The sequence below is a fragment of the Porites lutea genome, chromosome 4 (assembly GCF_958299795.1).
Source record: "Porites lutea chromosome 4, jaPorLute2.1, whole genome shotgun sequence".
Lineage (NCBI taxonomy): Eukaryota > Metazoa > Cnidaria > Anthozoa > Scleractinia > Poritidae > Porites > Porites lutea.
The window spans coordinates 7,994,480-8,015,899 of record NC_133204.1 but is presented as its reverse complement, the minus strand read 5'-3'; the positions used below and the strand labels follow the sequence as shown (position 1 = coordinate 8,015,899).

The 21,420-nt window shown below is 39.0% G+C and overlaps 1 protein-coding gene across 1 annotated transcript; it reads right to left on the bottom strand.

Moving 5' to 3' along the window:
- Positions 1 to 1,032: 1,032 nt before the first annotated feature.
- LOC140935612 (lysosomal alpha-glucosidase-like) lies at positions 1,033 to 20,435 on the bottom strand. The gene is made up of 17 exons (XM_073385177.1): positions 20,016 to 20,435; positions 18,316 to 18,461; positions 17,143 to 17,311; positions 14,945 to 15,041; positions 13,690 to 13,802; positions 12,051 to 12,311; positions 10,993 to 11,103; positions 9,545 to 9,864; positions 7,988 to 8,121; positions 7,434 to 7,585; positions 6,782 to 6,930; positions 6,157 to 6,241; positions 5,280 to 5,470; positions 4,856 to 4,944; positions 4,347 to 4,396; positions 3,745 to 3,897; positions 1,033 to 2,950 (listed from the first exon to the last, which is right to left on the bottom strand). The coding sequence occupies exons 1-17, from the start codon at positions 20,409 to 20,411 to the stop codon at positions 2,888 to 2,890; spliced, it is 2,679 nt and encodes an 892-aa protein (XP_073241278.1). The 5' UTR covers positions 20,412 to 20,435; the 3' UTR covers positions 1,033 to 2,887.
- Positions 20,436 to 21,420: the final 985 nt, after the last annotated feature.

Sequence of the window (21,420 nt, the reverse complement as noted above, 5' to 3'; positions counted from 1 at the left end):
AAGAACAGGGAATCCGCCGGAAGGCGTCGGAAGGTGAAATTGGGTCTAACAGGCCATTAAACAATCTGGCAACTTCTTAACAAGATCACAAGCTCGTGTCGTGTTTAAGTGTTTTGGCTACATTCTTTTTGTAGATGTTACAAACAGTTAGTTGTATTTCATCACAGAAACGATTGATATTGTTTCACTTCAAGCTCAATTAAGGACATATTGTTAAAATTCAATATGCTCCAATCATGCGAAAAGTTAAGAATACGCTGGAGACCTATATCTACGCTGAAACTAGGTTATAGGTCAACGCATGCAAGTGTTAGCAACGTATCTAAGCTCTTAAAAACACTGATGAATCAACCTTAAGCCTAGCTTTCTGTGCTCATGAAGTGAGACTGAACACAGGCGGGAATTATTCCTGCAGTGAAGGAAATAAAAAACTCCCGGATACGTACTAGAAAGATTTAGAATCACGTTTAAGGCAAAAGGCAAAGTTCAGATACACGTCGACAATTTTTCAAAGTAGGAAATGAGCGGAGAGGAATGAACGATGTAAAGGGAAAAATTAGTCTGGGAATAAAAAATGTAAATCTCTCTTTTATGCCATTCCTCCTTTTTTCTCCGTTTAGCGTCGTCTGACCGACCCAAATTTTTGTCATTTTCAAAAAAAAAAGTAACGACGTAGTTAAACCATTTTTCACTTGAAATAATTCTTTTAATCTGGAAAATGCGCATAGTCATTAACAGCATAGAGAAAAACAGGAACAAAAACAGGAACATTTTTTACAGTTGTATTGTGTATTTTGTTAATCCAAATACGTGAATGTTAAGTTTTAACGTCGTCCTGGGATACCCTGCAGGGCTTCCTACTCCGAGACTCCTTGTGATTTTTGTTTTTCGTTTTTCCTTTTTTTTTCAATCCGACCGACCGACCCAATATCAGGAAACGCATTCGAAGCTAAAAGAAAAAATAAGGGATGGCCTTGGCACTTGTGAGCAGTTCTTTAGAGTCTTCCTGTTCCTCATAATAATTTCTTTAAATAATACGAAATAAAACCCAATTTTTTAATAATTTTTGTGTAATACATTTAACTAGTCTTTACTTCTTCATTTGCCACGTCACCGTTCTACGGTGGTCGGCAATCTAACTTATCAATTCATTTAATAATATTTAATGTATTTCACTTCCCAGCCGATGCAAGATCACAGATTCTTTACCTACTTCAGTAATTTGACAGAAGAAACGAAGGAATACGTACTCACTGAGAACTACTAACTCCTCTTTACTATTTGACTATTACTGAAAATCATAAATATCGATCCATTTAATAAATTATCTCCCAAGGTTTCGGAGCGGCAATTCGTAGGGGAAGCTAATAGTATTCCTACCAAAATCACCTTTCTTTTTACCAATCTTTTCAATCTCTTGAGTGACTTTAATTAATCCATGAGATAGGTAATAGAATACAAAGCACTATTATGCATTAATTGTCTTCTTTTGTTTATCTGTTGCTATCATTCACAAGTTGTTAGCATCTGTTTCACGGGTCAAGTAAAATCACTCTAACATCCAAATGCAACTAGCTCCGTTCACATCATTACGGTAGGAATAACATCAAGAACCCTCCGTCAAGGTTCCGTGATTTTCTTCTCTAAGATCTAAAACCACATTTTGTGTACAATATAACCAAAGTACTGCCAAGAGGTTTCATTTGAATGTTCTCACCATAGGATTTTAGCCCTAGACTCAAAAGTTAGAACGGCAAGCTTAATAAAAAACACCAGGATAATGTTACATTTGAATGGTCTCAAAGGCCGTAGGATTTCATCTATAGATTCAAAACTTAGAACCAAATTGACAGGTAGCCTGTGTACAGACTCCCACTGTCCTAAAAAACAAAATCGGGGAGAGAGACGTCTGTACACAGGCTAATTGACAGTACTCAATCGTTCACTCCGGGGGAGGAGGGTGGGAATGGTTAATAAGAAATCAGTGAAATATGTTATTCCATAACAAGACTTACAAATTTAATTCGCCCATCGTTCAAATAGATCGAATCTACCTACTGAACGGAGGCAGGGCGGATCTAGGGGAGGGGCCCGGGGGGCCGCGCGCCCCCTTATTTTTAGACCAAACTGAGGCCCGAAGGGCCGAAAAAAAACGTTTTTTGGAGATTGCGCCTCCCTTATCTCAGAGACTGGATGACCCCCCCCCATCCCCCTTCCCCCTTATCTGAAGGTCTGGCTCCGCCATTGTGAGGCCCCGTCCACACGAATCCTGGCAGGCCACACGGATTTGCAAATCCGTCGGATCCAAAACAAACTAGTCTGGAGACCGTTTTCTAAAAGTTGGGGTTTCGGTGAGCGGATTCACTATTTCCGTGTAATATATGCGGTTTCAAAAACGCCGGGATTCGTGCGGACGTGTCGAGACGTGGCGTAAATCGGAGCAAACCTAACGTTTTTAAATTAGATTCTATTGTACTTTCTCGCCACTGATTCTAGTCACTATTGAGTGACAAAAAATAAAAGTGAAAATACAAAAACCGAGCATTTCTATGAATTTCAGTCTGTAATAATAATTCTCAGTAAAACCGCAAAATGTTAAACCTCTTATTACAGAACGCAATGTCTGAATTTTTCAAGTCCGTAAAAAAACTAAAGGTTGAACATCTTTTATAGCCTCTCTCAGGCGTTCAGAAAATGGGGTGGGCGCAAATAAAACAGAGCAGGCTAAAGACTTCCAAGAGATCAAATCAGGTGACTAGTGCTCATAAATGTTCCTCCAGAAGTTTCAGTTATACGCTAAGGACGTTCTTCAATTGAGTTTGTTAATAGCTTCTATAGGGTGTATCAGACACGATGTTTCCCATGGACTTCCATCTCTCCCGCTCGCTTAGGACCAAGTGATAGTAAAATCTTTGGCCATGGGTAATGTAAGATTGCCGATAGTTAAAACCTGTGGAAAAAGCAAATGATAAGAATTGAGGTGGCAATGGGTCACTCAGAACTTGGATTAACCTAACAGAATTTTACGTATTACAATGCTCATGCTTCATGCATTGGTCAGCTGAAAAAAAAATATGATAGCATACGTCGATAGCGTACTGGATAAGTAAAGAGTCCGTTTACAGTGGTCGAGCGCTTATACAGCTCTATAATACAGCGGGACCCTAACTGATCAAATTGCTGAGGTTCATGTATTAGATAGACACTTTTACCCAAAAAGTAAAATAATAATAATAATAATAACAATAATAATAATAGTAATAAAATATACATGTAAGTTCTCAGTGTAGTCTTTTCAGGGAGCTTACAAAGCATCCCTGCTATCAATGGGAGCCCTGAGGTCGCTAACTAGACTATAGAATACACAATAAAATATAAACAAAAGTAACATAAATATAAGAAACAGTACATTTACAACAACGATTAAAAAACCTAACTTACATGGTACAAAAATTCGATCTCAAAATTTATGTATTGAATTACTATTCTAATCAAATAGATAAGTATTTTTTTAGTTAAAATACGGACACTTGAATTCAGAAAGAGTGAAATGCCCAAATATAATTATTTTACCCAAAATTGGTTTCAGGAACACTACATAATTATAGTCAACTCTACCTCTAAAAACAAATCCTTTTTTCTTAAACGCGATTTTAAATGATGGAACTGGGCTGGTATTGCAAAAAAATGTAAATTATGTATTTATTTAGTATTTACGAGTTACTCATCAACATCACTGATTACCTTAGTCGATTGGTTAAATGAGTAGCTTTGTATTGGATCACCATTCACAGTGACAGAGCTAGGTTTTGATAAAGCGCCAAACACACGCACTTCCGATAGCGGTTGCTGTGGTACATACGAACTCTTAGAATCCACTTGCCCTTTTAAAGATCCCTGTAAAGCAAGAGCAAGTTATTTTAATCATAGTTAGTAAAGGGGACTAACTAGTAACTATATTTTACTTCGTAGTATTTTAAGTTTTGTACTTTATTTCATTCATCTATCTATTTTAACTCTCTTTCTTACTCTTTCTAAAAGCATGTCTTGTTATTTTCGCTCCTATTTTTTGTATCATATACTTTTTTTCGATTCTTGGTTATTAAAGATCGCTTTTTTCCTCTAACAAAAACGCAAGCAGAGGAAAACAATTAGTAGCGACGGAAGCGAACAACTGACAAAAGGGATGATAAAATATACTAAAAACAGACGATAAAAAGAAATCAAAACAGCAACAACAAAAACGGTCCAACAATTTGTACCAGGGCCTGTGGTTAAATTTTTCACAATTTTAACAAAATTAGCTTCAACATAGCACAAGCACGGTGATTCATATTGTTGTTTACCTTGGTGACAATGTAGTGAACATACAAGTACGGCGCACCGATAATGGGGTCTGCAAACGGGTCAGAAGAGAAAATGCAAAGTTATATAAATAATAGTTATACCACTGCCAGCCGCTCCCGCCACTAAAACTACCCATGCTGATCATAAAAATTAGGTAACACTCTCGAACTCTCGAACGTGAAGGACATAAAATGGAGGTCTATCTTTAAAACGTGGAAGGGTAAACGCTAACGTTATGATGATAAGTTTAGAAGCTTAAAATGGCGTGAATAAGTGAATACGAGCGAAAGTAGCTTGTGGAAAAGAGGGTATCGCAAGAAATGCGATCAATTACTTGCGACGATAGGAGACGCGGATGTTTCGATGATTTTTTTTTTAATTAACGTTCCTTTAAGTATTGGTCATCTTCAGACATTAAGTCTTTGTTAACAGTTCGGAGTGAACAGCAGTATAGAGTAAGTAAGGAGGGATATTCTCTTTTCGTTTTTCAAAGCAGGCCAACGCTTACCTAGCGATTCTCCGTCGTCATAAAATAAGCCTCCTCTGGCCTCATCAGTCGATGACAAAGCTACGATAAGCTGGAATGGATTTTGACGGCTGAAGACAAACCAAAAAGAAGAGGCACGTGAGTATACGTCCTACAGATAACCAGGTTACGGAACTACAGTTGTAGCTTTCTGACATATAGAGCTATTTTAAAACTACATGAATGTAAACGACACATATTGGATTCTAACCTGACAATTTTTTCAAGACTTTTATCAAAACGCTGACGTCACGGTATTGACCTTCCCTCTCCCCGCGTTGCGTGACAGAGAGGGGGGTGCCAGAAATGCATTACGCGCATAAAGAAATATCAGGACATCAAGATCACCGCGTGTTTTTTCCCGTCATCGTATCCTTTGTCCCTGCATGCCCAATGCTGACGTTACCTTTGATAAGTAGTGATGTCAGGTTGTTGAGTCGGTATGACATATCCTCCTCTAAAGTGGTAGGGAATCTTATCCCAGGGAGCTTGTAGCGTGTGATATTGACCTCCATTTCCTGATGATTGGAGAACAGAACCATCGGATCCATCGTACCACGTGGCATCCGGAAAGTAACCGGTGACTGAGGTAGCTCCCTTAAAAGTAAACAAAAAATAATAATAATTAGATGACAAAGAGAATGGAGGAGTGATAGCGGGGATAACGGGAGGGGGGTAGGATAAATATAGCTTGAGCAAAAGCTAAATGCAACCGGCTTAAAGATGATGCTAGGCATAGGTACCACACTTTTTGTTGGTAGTTCAGCCACCTAGACCCGATTCCTGAAAAGCCGATTAGCACTACACCAGGATAACTCTACGATCGCATTTTTCGTCCTTTCACAATAATCTTAGGGAGTTATTATAACTCCAAAAATGGAGTAAAAATTTTAGCTCCAGGGAGACTCCTTTTTGGGGGGTATTTTAACTCCTCTACATTAACTCCAAATCTGGGGTGATTTTTACCCCGGAAAAAAGAATTCTTTAAACTCCCTTTTGGGGTTGAAATAACTCCCAAAAAACAACTTCACTTTAAAAAGTTAAATTAACCCAACTAGAGGAGTTATTATAACGCCTTGAAAATTACTGTGTTAGATTGTTTAGAGTTTCATCTTTGTCACCTAAACTGGATCTCAAGGTAAGAGTTCAAGTAAAAATTCTAACAACCTCGGACAGTCAATTTTTTCTAGTCAAGAAAACTTTGCTTAAATTCTACGATCTTTCGAGGAACCTGCGTTAAACTGTACTGTTGTACCGTACAGAATCTGACTTGGTATACTTACCTGTGTTAATACTGGGGTTATGAGTAATGCCGGGCCAAGAAGGAATTGTCGGTCAACGGGGTACGTAGTTGGATCTTTTGGAAACCTTGAATGAGGAAAAGTATTTGAAATAATAACAACCTCGTCTCCAAGGCTTTTTCATTAAACAATGCGAGGGGGGGGGGGGGGGGGGGAGGGGGGAAAGGCCGTTCCATGTTCTAAGGGGAGGGCATTAGGTAGGTAATCAAAAAATAACTGAATGGGCACAGGATAAAAGAAGCACCAGAGGTTAGGTTTTTCTAACCCTCGTTACACAAGGAGTTCTTTTGTGTAAAGGCTTTTTACAGCAGTTTTTACACGTCTAGTATCACGCTTTACATGAGGAGGGCATTGCGCTGTTTCAGTGATATGGGCATCCCCACGTTTTGGGCATCCCCATTCCCAAACCCGAATGATATGGGCATCCTCTTATCATATCGACTTAGCGATTAGAGGAAGGGTTTTGGGAATGGGGATGCCCAAAACGCGGGGATGCCCATATCACTGTGACAGCGCCCTTCAAGAAACGTGAAAAATCAAGGATAACAGGACAGGAAACGGTTTAACGCAAAAGAGATTTCAGTATTCGACTCAATTTGTTACTTACTCATAGAACAAAGGACGAGCCACAGCGCTGCCTAGCGTGTGCGCCTGCGCAAACAAAGTGTACAAGTATGGTATCAACAGGTAGCGCGTCAGCAGCACTTTGCGTGCCATTCCAGCAAAATCCGCGCCAAAGGATGCGGGGTCCTGAGGCTGAAAACAGAGGAAAAGCGGGATACATGAGTATTATAAACAACTATTAGAGAACTTTTGATTCTAACGCGAGGATGACTACGAGTACGAGATTTCTCCTTACTAAGTAGAGCGCGCGCGTGAACCAGCGTCATTTTGGCGGGAAAACGTGGTAGCCGTTGAGCATTAGCTAGAATGTCAACAAGTTATCAACGGTTAGTACTTTTCATATCATTTTCCGATCGGGAGAGGGCTTATCTTCACTCAATACAAATAACCCTGCTAACTTTGGTGGAAAAAGGTAAAATGAGGCTTTCCAGGGTGTCTATTTTTTGAAAAAACGCGAAAAAACTTTAACTGAAATCTTGTCCTCGCAGTCGTCCTCGTCCTCGACTCAATTTGTTGTTGTTGTTCCTCGAGTCCAAAGCTCTCTATTTTGTTTGTCAGTGTATGTTTTCAAAGCTCAACTTGTTTTTCCGCTTATTTTCTGCTCTGGTGTTATTAGTAACAAGAAGAGAACTCACCATTGCGGAATTTGTATTGTGGTTTCTGGAAAAGGGGTAAAACGCACCCAGCTGCGTCCACCTTGCACAAAGTTCTTTATTTGTGTTGCCGTTAAATCCACAGATATCCGCTCCAACAAGAGGAACGCCGAACAGATTAAAATTCAAGATTCCTAATGATTGGATTTAATAAAACATTAAATAAACAACTATGCTAAAAGAACGCAGGCAGTCACCGTGCACAAACTAGAGACTTAACAAACTACAAAAAGTGCCTGATTTCGCTCAAGGGAAATTTGTCACTATAATCTACTACAAATCTAAACGCCTACCTTTCAGCCTGGCAGACCTCAATCGTGATAAAAATGTGTTTTACTACCGTGAGGAACATAGAAGCATCACTGAAAGGAAGATACCTTTCTTACATATTTTCCTGATAATGTTTCGTAATTTTCGCGATCAAAAAAAAATATCAGCGAAAAAAACTATCATGAAGGCTTTAGATCTTGCTCTGTCATTTTATCAACGATCCTTTAAAATTAAAGAAATGCTTATAATTTGTAATGTTAAGTCACCTGGTATTGAAAGATACAGGTCGTTAAATGTGGCGGTGTTATCACCCAGCCAGTGTCCACCATGCAGGCCAGCACTGGGAAATGTTGATCGAGATATCACCACACTTCGTTTTCCTAACAGTTTTTTAAGTGCGCTGAAAGAGACAAGGAAAATATCACACAACGGCAGTAACCAAACAAAGCTAACTAGTGATAATCACTAGAGAGCGTTATTTATTCATCGTGACTGTTTATGAATTAAATACTTTTGCATGAATCATGAGGAAGGGGACGTGTCACCCTCATCTGTGATGATTGACTATTTTCCAATTCCCCATAATACACTCTGTCTGCCCCCCAAATTTTGCATAACTTATTGTCTTAAAATGCTCTTGGGAAAATGCAATACTCCCAGGAGCATTTAAAAACAATGGTTTATGCAAAATTTGGGGGGCAAACAGAGTGTATTATGGGGAATTGGAAAATAGAGAATAGTCTGAAATGTCACACGTCTCCACCCCCGTAACCCGTGGGGGCGCCGGGGAGAGAGAGTCTTTCCCTCCCCCCCTCCCCCCTCGGGTTAGAGGGTGGAGACGTACGACATTTCAGACTACTGTGAGGAGGGTATTTAACTTAAATGTGTACTTTATCCACTAAAGACGAATGTCAGTTAGAAGTCAAAACGTCGCGATCTAGGTCAAAAAAAAAAAAGATACATTTTTTATGGCCGTCTGTATCTTTCTTCTTTTAACTCATGCACAAACCTAGGAAGCTTTGTTCGTTCAAATTTTTTCCCACTGAAATAAATGATTGGTAACTGTTTCAAATGTAACCTTTTAAAATCAGATAGTCCATGCCTATCCTTCACTTCCGCTTTTAACGCACTGAATATGTTACTGCTTAAAAGCAGTGAGATGCGAGTTCCCAGTGGTAAGATGTGAACAGTAAGCAGACCATCTGTCTGTAAATCGTAACTTTATATGAGAGGGTTTATAAATATAAATAAATAAATAATTCATTTATTTACCCTCGGCAGTATTTATAGCACTTTATATTCTAGTGGGGCCAAGCAAATGACTGTAACAAATAATTCAAATAAAACATAACAGGGTTAAGAATCCCAACTGGCCGGAGGCAAACCAGCTGGCTATTTACGAGCGTGGTCGAGGATTTGAACTCGGGACTATCGTGAAAGAATCGAGCTAGCGGTAAGAACGGGACTTGAAATCGGAGCCACCAAATTGCAAAACCAGCGCTCTAACCGCTCTTCCTTGCTGCCTCCTCTCGGAGGTGTTACCCGGTGTTACACTCGGGTTTCACTAGGGTAACAAAGTGTCTGCGTTTTCCTCACGGCTGTGACCATAATGAGAGGCTGTCGGTAATACGAGGATCCATCCATAAATATAGACAAGCGGTCTCATAATAATAGAGAAAACTTTGGGAATCGGCAACTTGTATCGGGCGATTTCACCTAACAAGGATTGTTGTGGCCTCTGTCTACATTTCTTTAGAGTCTGAATCATACAACCCTGGGATCAAGGTATAAAAACCATGTTAGCATTGCTAGTGATATTGTACCTCATTGTCTGCTCCATTTCCGTGAGTCCATACAAGCTATGCACATCATAATGTGAGTAGCTATGATGTTTTGCCGACATACACAGAGTCCTTGAGTACAAGTTATCTCCGCTAACATGGGTTTTATACGGTGGATGGTCTAGTGGCGAGTTGGCAGGACATCCCTTTGTAGATCCATCCAGCTCATTCGAAGGCTCGTTCATATCAATCCACAGACCATCAAATTCAACAAGATCTCTGAACTTGGAAAGCATCTGCTCCCAGTAAGCCTGTGTCCCAGGGTCAGTGAAGTCTGGGAATGCGGTCAGTCCTGGCCATACCTTTGTCAACAATTGAAAAAATATATATTTCGAAAAATTAACCCATCAGGTGTAAATCAGGTGGCGATGCTTGCAGCCACTAGTGCAAGCTACAGTGGCTACGTACCTGGTTTTTAACATATTATTTTACAGTGTCCCCCATTAGCTTATAGCTAAAAACATAGACACTTAAATAAAGTTTTCATTCATTCATTCAAACTAGTCGATTATTGCCCAAAACAGGACGATCACCGACACCGGCAACGAACTTTGAAACGCAGAAACAAACAAAACAGAATCAATCACAAATCACAAACCATGACATTTTGAGCTCGTTCAAGGAAACATGTGTTACCTAAGAGGTGCGCTAAGATGATTAACGGAACAGAAAAACCCAAAATTACTTCGAAGTTTTTTTTATTTTGTTTCCTTCTTTTTCTTTGCTTTTTGTTTGAATCTTTTTAATTGATAAAACACCAGCTGCGAACGTTTTTTGATGAATAAAAAGACGACAATTTCAATATCAATGTTGGCTAAAGTACCTGGAAGTTTCAATCGTTACCAGACCTTCCAACCCTTAAAAGATACAAATCTGGAGTGTTTGAAAAAAAGCCCCCAAGAACCTGGAAATTTCCAAAATACGTTTCAAACAAAACCAAAAACGCAGATTATTTTTGTCATGGTATTCTTTATCCTATTAATGGTCTCTGTTGTACTGTCTTGTTGCTCTTTTGGCAGTAATGAGAATATTCTTTTTTTGTTATCCAGTTCGACAGGACGGCTATTAGCCAAGTGAGTATGCTATACTGAGGGCTTTCCCACAGACCCTAGCGAACCTATTTTTTACGGGAATGAAGTTGAAATTGGACTCAGGTTTCCCAAAAAAATTATTCGTCCGTTATGAAGACGGTTTTTTGAAAATACGCAGTTCCTGCTGTAATTGTCTGGCAATTTTAAGATTTTCTGATTCACCGTGATTCACCGCCAAATAATCATCTTCTCTCTCTCTCTCTCTCTCTTTTTTTTTCTTTCTTTCGTTTTCGTTTGTATCATTTAATAAGAGATAGATTTAGACCAATAAACCTGCTCAAAAATATATGGAAACTGCAATAATTAGTAGATTATATTTCAGTTTGCGTTTATAATTACCTTGCCAATGAAAGTTTCGCCAGTCGATGAATTAATGAAAACGCCCATCTCAAGTCCAACATCATATGGCGGATAAGAACCCCTTGCTTGAGTGGAACTTATGCCAGGATCCTGAGATAGAAAAGAAATTATAGATGTCAAGTCACTGAAAATGAAGCAAAAATTTGCCGTAAAATTCCGAAAATAAGCCCCGGGGCTTATATTTTTCAAAAGGCCCCTTTTGAGGGGCTTATTTTTGGAGGGGCTTATATTCGGAGGGGCTTATCTACGGAAGGAAACTCGCGTTTCAAAATCGATTGGACTAGCCTTATAGTTGGAAGTAAATTTACTGTTCTTGCTCTGTTTTACTTTGTATTTGAGGGACATTTTCCAAGTACAAGCCCCCGGGGGGGCTTATATTTGGAGGTGCGATTTAACGGAGGGTTTTTTTTGTGTTACCAGTTTGGGGGGCTTATATTTGGAGGGGCTTGTACATGGAGGGGCTAATTTTCGGAATTTTACGGCATCTCCACAAAAGGTCCTTGCTCTCTTTTTTTATCACTAATAAAATGATGGCAAACAAAGTTTTTGGTCTCTGACTGTCTCTAGGTCTTCAAAGTCAATCCAATCCGTGAGAGATTCTAGTCTCCTCCAGTGAGCAGAACTGTGAGCCGCCATTTTGGATCACGTATTACTTTAGTCTGTTCAAAATAAAAATGGCGGGAGGCCAAAAAGGTTTCTTCGTTTAAGGAAAAAACAGAATGCAAGAAAAGGAATGGAAGGCCTAGACGTCTATGTTGCCTAAGATATGCTCTTATGTTACAGAACAGTCTAACAACATAAAATTATTTTAACTTCAATTAAACCACAAAAAGATGGAAGAAATTGTAGTAGAAAAGACATTTAACAACGATGCAGTCAAAGCCAACATATCTTTTACTGCAAAGATGAAGATTTTTGTAAAAAATACTTAAGAGTAGCCTGAATTTCAGCCGTCGCCTCGCAAACTCCCAAAAGAGAGTATGCGACTCTAGAAGATCGCTGAAATTAGGGGGCTAACTTAGACTAGAGCAACTCACCACAATTGGAATGTAATGTTGATGATATTGGCCATGCAGTTTCTTTACAAAATCTCCCAGACCTCCCCAGTTGTTATTGTCAACAGTAAAGTCCAGATGCCTATCCATATACTCAATATCATTCCACTGAACATCCTGCGGAATGCCATATTTCCTCATGTTGTCATTCACTGTCATAGTGCCATTTAAACTTCTATATCCCCAGCGGCAAAGGTGGAATCCCAGACCCCAGTATGGGGGCATATATGGGCGGCCAACCACCTCAAGAGAAAAATATTGATATTAAAGCTCAATTTGTCGATAAACGTGAACCACGATTGGAGGCAAGTATAAAGTGGAACGCTTACAGTGTAACTGTGTCAAATATTATTGGATAATAAAAAACAACAATTAAAAGACTCAAAAATTATGAAGTACTTTTGACACAATTGCGCGTCAGAAGCGTTCAACGTAAGTTGAAGTAGTCACCCTGCGAGCAGAGCTCGAGAAAAGGAGACTGCCTTAATCACGTCCCTGCAAACCTTCGAGATCATCGCAGCCCGAGCTTCAGGACTAGCCAATCTTGTTCTCGTCAAACGGGATTTTCGAGTGCGAGCATTCGTTTATTGATCTAAACCGACGGTCGTAACCCGCTGTAGCAAGCGCATGGATATTAAGCCTGGGTTTTAAACTATATCCTAGCAACATGCCGCGCATTTTCAACAAAGATCTTACTGCATTTATGCAGAGTCTTTCTTGAGCACGCTAAAATCAATTAAGCCAGCGAAGAACGGCTCTGCTGATAGTGGATGAAGTAGTGTTAGCTCATAGTTATCACTAAGGCGTGACTTGAGAATTCACTATTCTGAGTTCCTAACTTTTTAAAAAGTTTTAAGGTTAGAAGTACTTAAATATCCTAAGATATCCTAAGTTTTAACATCAAGAACGCAGCGACTTTCTTTTTTAACTGTGGCCGGTTGTAGCATTATTTTCACCGCGTATAAACAGTAAGTCATCTCATAACATCTACAACGCTACGCTGTAAGATGGCAGCAAATCAATCTCATCTCAATTCTTGTCGTTTTCGTGTACGTTTGTGCCCTTGGCAGGTATTTATATAGTCTTCTTTTTCTACCGTTACTTCGAACTAACGTATGTGACTGACTATGGACCACACAGAATCATGGGTCCCTGATATTTTGACGAAAATATTAGACTGAGAAGTTCACGATTTTAGTTTATAACAATGTGTTTCTACAGCATTACTTGCCTTCTTGAAGTTTCTCTAAACATTAAAACTAACTTTCTGAATGCTTTGTTTTGTACGGAATTGGAATGTTTTTTTCTACAACAGATACACAAATTGCTTGACGTGGTTCACTTTTATCCTGGGCTTGAATTTTATTTCCCTTTGTTTCAAGTTCGTTATCATACATTACCATACCCAAAAACAAAGGAAAATAAAGTTTAAACCAATGATAAAATCAGATTGAACCCCAACATATCTACTAATGTCAACTTCTCTCATCTTGTACCCAGATCTCTTGTTCTCCACACGTTCAGTCGAAATGGCGGTGTTGATACCAACATACTATGACTACTAAACGTGTCTCCAGATGATAAAAAAATAAGGTATTAGTATGATTTAAGTAACACTTACTGCTGTAAATTGCTGGACAACTAAATCAGGGCTGGGACCAAGAAAAACGTAGAAATCTAAGATTCCTCCAATCGTCCTGTAGGTTATGGCAGGAGTTGGTTGAAGAATAATATCTAAGAGATGGATGGAGCCGTTAGTATGTCATGATTATATAAATCCAGCATTTGTTTTAAAACAATTATTGAATGACGTTGAGTACAAAAATATTATATTAATGAAGAATAACGCAGACCGAGGAGAATGTTTGGCCTAGGTGGATAAAACTCGATCTCCTCGATCTGCATAATTCTTCATAAGATATGAAAGCCGTGTTCTATTCTTTCTTAGCACCATCAACTTCACATAGAATCTCTTAAAAATACCAATGCCAGTCCCCCGGCAGTTTAAAGTTTTTCATTCTTTGCGGAAATTCTTCAAAAACCAGTTGACAAGTATTTTGGCTAGCATTTTAGTTTCAGGAATTCGGCCACCTTAAATAATTAGAGAAAATAAACTCTTGTGTTAATTACGGTGTTTGAAATATGACTTCAATTAACGCAATTGCAGGAAAAAATTACTTTCAAACAAAGGAAATTAACGCCGCGAAGTACGACAAGAAGAAGCAAAAATTTTTTGAGACAAACTTAACGAATTTAAGCTTAATCCAATATGTTAACACTGTTCGTGGTAAGTTCTCTAAACGTACGGGGTAAAGCAAAGGAATCTGGTCACATCAAGAATTCTCAGAGTCACTGGCCGAAAGCCCACCTCGTGACCTGCAAATAACTGCCTACAAATAATGGTCTGCTCATGCGCAATGTCGCCCAACGGTGTTTGGCTTTGTGTTTGGCTGCAAATAACCTTCTGCTCATACGTAAATAAAACCACGCTTTTCTCCTTCTTGCGACCGCTCTTGCGTGAAAATGGCAGCTTCCCGAAGATGTTCATTGAAAAACAAACTCGGTGACCGAACGATAAAACAATTATTGAACTCGGTTATCGCAAAAGATCATAATTTATCAGTGGTGAGCGGATCAATTATTTGCCTTTCGGCTGAGGCAAATAACTGATCTCGACTGACCAATGACAAATCACGATATTTTGCTCACCATCATCGAGTAATTGTTAATTCATTCACTGAATCAAGTAATGGCGGCGAAAAGTGGATTATGTACAAGCTAGACAAAGCCGCAAAAAGTAATATTGACTGGCTTGGTAATACTAGAGACATATAATAATGCATTGTACTGAATGGCATAGTAATGTCCAGGCATACCCATGGCATTGCTGTTCAAAAGAAATACTCCATTTGCATTTCCATCTTTTTCAATCGAGATGTAATATGGAAAAACGCCATACAAATTGGAAAGACCCTATAAATAGAAAGTAAAAAGTTGAAAACAAACATTAAAGTGCAAACAAAGTGAAAATCTACATGAATTTTTCTATATTTTCAGAGAGAAATAAATTCAAGAACAGAGTTAACCAGGGGCAAACTTGTCAATCACTATTACTGAAATGGTCATGCAGATATTTAACAATTATTCCTCGAGCCTGAATGGGCTCTGAGTCAATAGCCCATGAGGCCAAAGGCCGAATGGGCTTTTGACTCAGAGGCCATGAGGGCGAGAGGAATCATTGTTTTAGTAAAATCCAACTAGTTGGTCAAAAATATCGAGAATAAAAACGTTTTAGCTATACTTTAGCTAGACTTTTGCCGCCAAAAAGCTGGCGCTTTTCACTACTAGTGGGCTATAACATATATCCTAGTAGTAGCTCAACCAATCAGAATGCTGCATTGATAATAGATTACTTGTTGGATTTTACTAAATTTGCCATATTGGTATAGGTTGACCTGGGATAGGGTTCAAAGAGGCGAAGTAAAATGAACTGCATTTAGCAAACTACTTTGAATTGGTGCCCATTGTCCAAAGCAGACAGTCTTTTGGGTAAGACAAACTTAAAGCAGGGGGCACACATACACCAACCCACAGCCTGGCCACCACCTAACCGACACGTGCACAGCAATATCACCCATGCAGTCACGGTGGCAGCAATGGACAGCTGTTTTGCTCTTATTGGGGCTCATCAGCATGGCACAGCCATCAGACCTCTGTATGGACAAAGTCAGTGTCTTCAGAGGCTCTTTACTGGTGAGGCAAGTGCAAAGCACTCTTTTAAGCACCAGCTCCACACAACACATATAGGAGCTGACTTGGCTGGGAACCCCACAGCAGTTCTCCCATGGCATGCGCGCTGGGGAAGGCGGATCAGGAGTTACCCTGATCTGTGTGCCAGTAAATTCAATAAGACAAACTTAAAACAAGGGGCACACATAAACCAACTCATGAACATGGCTGCCACTGCCCAGTTGATATGGCTGTCGCATGCATAAGGTACTGGCCAGGAGGTGGGTTGGTGTATGTGTGCCCCTTGCTCTAAGTTTAAGGTCCTTTAAGTCTTTTGGTTGCCAGGGAGGGAGGACAGGAGGTTCTCAGGGAATAAAACCCTCCTCAATCTGATCAAACTCAGCCTGATTCAATAACTACAGGTAACTCAGTCACATCATTCCAACTAGCTTCTTAAGACCTAATAATTTTACAAATAATAATTATTAAGAAATTAAAACAATCTTTAACATAAATGACTAGTGCACAACACCATGAATTAGTTTTAACTGAGACAATAAATTAATATAATATTATTAAAAACTGAATCATTAATTAGATGTAATAAAATTCTGGAGCTATGATTGGTTTAGCCATCATGGTATATGAGCCATTTCCATATACCATGCTCTCCAAATATGGTAACTGTATGCGTCTTCTTAAAATTAAAAACAAGCTGAAAAGTCGGTTGTTTTTATAAATAAAGCAGGGAAGAATTTTCGTTATTTTGTGGGCGTTTTTAATAAAAGAATTATTCCACTCGTGTTAATTATTGTTGGATATGAGATGATTATAGCCAACTTTTGGCGTGATGCATCTCATATCCAACACGCACTTGTGGAATAATAATTCAACAAGATATTCAATCTTGAATCACAAGCCACCTAGTAGCTACAGTCAAACCTCTTTAATATGGACATTAAAGGGACAAATTAAAACCAATTGTCCGCTTTACAGAGGTGTCTGTATTATAGACGTAGGGAATGTATTATTTTTAGCATTTTTGGGACAAGACGAACTGTCCGTAATAGAGAGGTGTCCGTATTATGGACGTGTCCATAAGGAGAGGTAATAGACTGTATTTATTTTGCAAATTATTAAACACAGAATGTTATAACATGTACTGATAAAAGCGATACTGAGCTAGTGGACTACAAATAAGGATTATAGGAGTTCAATAGCAACTAATCCCCTCCCCTTCCTCATCAACATCTCCTTCTTCTTTCAAAACATCTTCTAGGAAAATTAAGGAACAAATTACGATACCTTCAGTATGTGCAATACAAAGACATAGTCAAAAAAATACCTCTGGGGTTCCCTGGTCTCTGGCAAACAATGTTCCTCTTGTCCATTTTACATCAAGAAGTAAAGGATCAACATGTTCACCTAGGCCATACAATGTCCCTGATGGCAACAGTGATGATAGCTGAATAAACTGATCTTCAAAAACCATTCCTCCTACGATACTATTAAAGCTAAAACAGCAAAATGTAGAAATAAAAATTAGGTAATAAGGGCAAAATGTACTATATTATTAGGATCTAACTGTCAGCGAGCAGATGCGGCATGGCCAAGAGTCAAAGTGGACCCAGGATCAACACATGCCCCTATTACACTGGTGGGACTAGATTTTTTAGCCCTGCTGAGGGCAGGTATAATCTTTGTAAGCAACCAACTAATTTGCCTCAACCTAGCCTGTCAGTTGGGATTCTTTGTCAGGTTTCATTTCAAATATCTGTTTCATATGACTGGCTTAATTAGCTGCACTAGCTATCATAATGACCAAACTGGCAACAGTAGACTACCAGCTTTTTTTTTTTTTTCTGTAAGGTGACTGTCAGTCCACCAATATTTTCTGATGATCTGTTAGTTGTCTGTCAGTTAACCATTTTTCATGATGTACCTGTATCAAATAGCTCTGTAAAAACAGTGTCAGGAACTTTAAAAAAGCCCGTAATTAATGTGTTGTTTATAATTATTAATGCAACTTTGCTTGCTCTAGTGGAGAAGGATGTGAGGCAAATACATGACTTGTTGACGATGGTATCTGGAAAAATTTTGGCTAGGAAAATCAAATTTGTACAACACCAATCCCCAACCCTCACATGCCCCCTGCCTTCATTATGACCCTGTCGCTTGGAAGTTTTTTTTATTATTATTTTAACAAGATAATGGGGAGAATTGTAACGGAACACCACAACACTGATTAAGTGCCACCCTTGAATAACTTGAATAAGCGGCGCATTTGGAACAAAAAAGTTAATACTGAAGTTTCACTCCTGACTAGGCACTGTGGTCCCAAGATGATCAAAATCAAAGAACGTTAACACTGTTAGTTGATTATGGAAAATAATAATACCAAAGTCAAAACAATTCCTTGTCACATCCAACTTACCACACTCAAAAAAGTACTTTCCTCAAATAAGCACCACATAAATTTAAGGCATGAAAAATAAGGAAAGTAAGAAGCTTTACTCACATGACAGTATTTGTTGATTTTCTTTTCACAGAAATGCCAAATGGGAAAGTATTGACATTTACATCATAATCAAGTTCTGTTGCCTGGGTGCTGACTGTTGGGGTCTGAATGGGGACTTCATATCTTTTATTATTAGGATCATAGATCTGAGAATTGAATGTAGTAATACATATATTAGTAAAAAGCACTAGCACTAACAAATCCACAATACCAAGAAGCACTCTTTGTAACAATTGGTACTTTATATGGTTCATAGAAATCTAATAAGTAAAAACTCATGTCTGACTTCCTGTCATACATATGCACTAGTGAGAGGTGAATTAAGTTCAGCCATGTGAAGAGGCTTAAAAAAGGAGATTCTTTGGCTTTTAGAATGTAAGGGGATGGATAGACATTAGAATACATATTCTTGGTATTTCATGTTTTTTCGCATGTATTCTGTGCACTCTATTCTTGAGGAGTGTAATAATGACATCTAGTCTCCATATTAGCCTTAATCTCAATTATAAATGAACCATGCAGCACACCTAAAGAAGTTTGGCCCAAGGGGGTACTCCTGATAATGGCCCATACATGGAGGCTCCGCCCAAAAGGGATACCTTCTCAGACCTCAGGTATATAAAAGGGTAGGGATTTCACCTGTTGAGGTATATAATAGGGTAGGGAAATCTGTCATTTTAGTTTGTAAAAAGGCCCAAAAGGGCTCATAGATTCATTTTATGGCTGTGAAAAAGTTGAGAAATCATTCTGGTTTTGTGATTTATTCATATTTTAAAGACAGCGCCTTTACAGCAGTTTTAAAACATCTAAAAGTTCTAACCTAGGTATGTGAAAGGGGTACCATTTGTCAATAGAAAGTAAATGAACGGGGTACCTTTTCTTTCAAAACCAGTATATAAAAGGGTAAGGGTTGGACCTGGGGGCAGTCTCCCCACCCCCCTAACTAGGTATCCTGGTATTCATATGCAGTGCAAGGAGAACATACAATGACAAAATGGTCAATTCGTCACGCCAAACACACTTTTGAGCAACATGCACAGGACCCCCAGTGATGCACAGGATATCCAAATGAAGAGGCTTGAACTCTCCACGCTTTTCTTTAATTTCTTGTTTGTCAACCTTGTTTGCTGATCCTTTTTTTTTTTCTTCAGAAAATGATCATGAGTCATGGTTCAGGGGGTCAATAAACCTCTTTAGCTGTTTTGTTTAATTTTCCCATGTAGGTCATGTGATAATACCCTAGTGGACTGAACAAGCACATTTCATTCAAATTTCGTCTTATTCCCCTGCATATGTGCGCATAATTTATGCAAAATTCCCCCTGTGACCTTCATCCGGAAACGACTAAAGACGTCTAATGCAAGCATATGCCCCTTCCCAGCCCCCCACCCTCCCCAAAAGAAATAAATTTTGGCCATCAGATTTCTGGGAAATTAAGGCCAATTTTTACAGAACTTTGCATATTTTCTAAGTTCAGTGTGTAATGAATCGACCTGTGAATAAATATCGTTGTTTTAATCAATTAGCTTAGCCTTTAAAAAAAATTGCATTTTTTCGTGACTGACGGTTAACGTCTATTGCAGTTCGTACAGTTCGACAGAAAGCAAAGATGACCCCAAATAAAATTAAATTAGGATCTAAAAATCTCACTAAGCCGGTAAACAAACTAACTAAAGTTCGAACTCATTTTTTCTGCTTACCTTGAAATGAAGCCGTTCTCGAGTCTCATAGCGAACATCCACGGTCAAATTTTCAATATCCTTGCCGTATGGTCCCGGGTGTCCTTGCTTAACTAGCCTAAGTAAATATCCCGTCTGAGTTTTCTCTTTGCTGACAAGTTTGTAACCGTAGTTGGTGGGATAAAAACAGTATGGAATATTCAACGGGACTTTTCCATCAACTTCCGCTGATGGTGGCCTCCAACAACAGCCTCGATTCAAGCAGTTTTGTTCGGATGCGTCATCTTCGGGGTAGCAATCAAATCGATAGGCGTCTGCTATTTGACTACAGCCCTCTTGAGACTTTCCAAAGTGAAGAATTGATAATGAAGTGAAGATAAAAACGGCAACCCCTAACTCGAACATGTTTGAAGCCATGTCCAAAGTGAAAGTGGAGGGTTAAAGGGGCCACTCGCGTTTTTAGAAGATTGGTTTACACTAAATTGTCGCGCGGTTGTCATATGACGAAGTCGTAAAAGCAGGAACATGTTCTTTCGGACAAGGGACTTTGCCCGAAAACACTTAACTGTTTTCCAAGCTCACTCTCAGTCATTCCAAGCCTCTTCCAGGCATTCAGATAATGGAGTGCACCTCCCCCACAATCTGAACGCCTGGAACAGGCCAAGTCACTCCTAGGACAAATTAGAACGCATTAGTTGTAACGACACTGGCAGCCCAAGCGTGTTATGAATCAAGTTCGGACAAATAAAAACAGAACTGTCTTCACTATGAGGTATAGCCTGTTCGGCTGTTATAATTACCCGGCTTTTTGTCAAGCACAAATTGGACATTTCGAGGTTCGAAATTTTAGCTCACGTGCAGCTCATGTACTGAGATTTAATTAGCCTGTTTACGCTCCCTGAATTTCTTATTTTAATATAGCCGTCTTGTGTCTTCCCTTCAGCCAATTACAGTACTTTCCACGCAATTTCATCCATTCCCAGTTTTTCCTTTGATTACTGTTCACTTATTCCTCAAAGGAAAGAAAATCGACAAAATGGAGTGAGCTATAACAGGCTGAAACTGACACAAGACAGCTTTGGACATATTGAATAAGGCAAATAAGGGAAAGTTCATTTAATATGACAAGGGGGGGGGGGATGAAGATATTGAGGGGGGCTCCGAAAATGTTTAAACACCCGAAGGGGGGGCTCTGAAAAAATTGTTGCGCTAGGAGGGGGGGGCTCCGAAAATTTGTATACTTCAAAACCAACACATGACATCATCATACAGATCGGATGGTTTTCAACTCAACAATTTATTGACCCCTGCAACTCAGCTATATCACGTGGTTTACAGATATAACAAATGTAGTCTCAGTAATTATTACACTCTTGTTCATCCCAAAAATGCTTTAGAAAATTGTATCACAACTGTATCTCAAGTT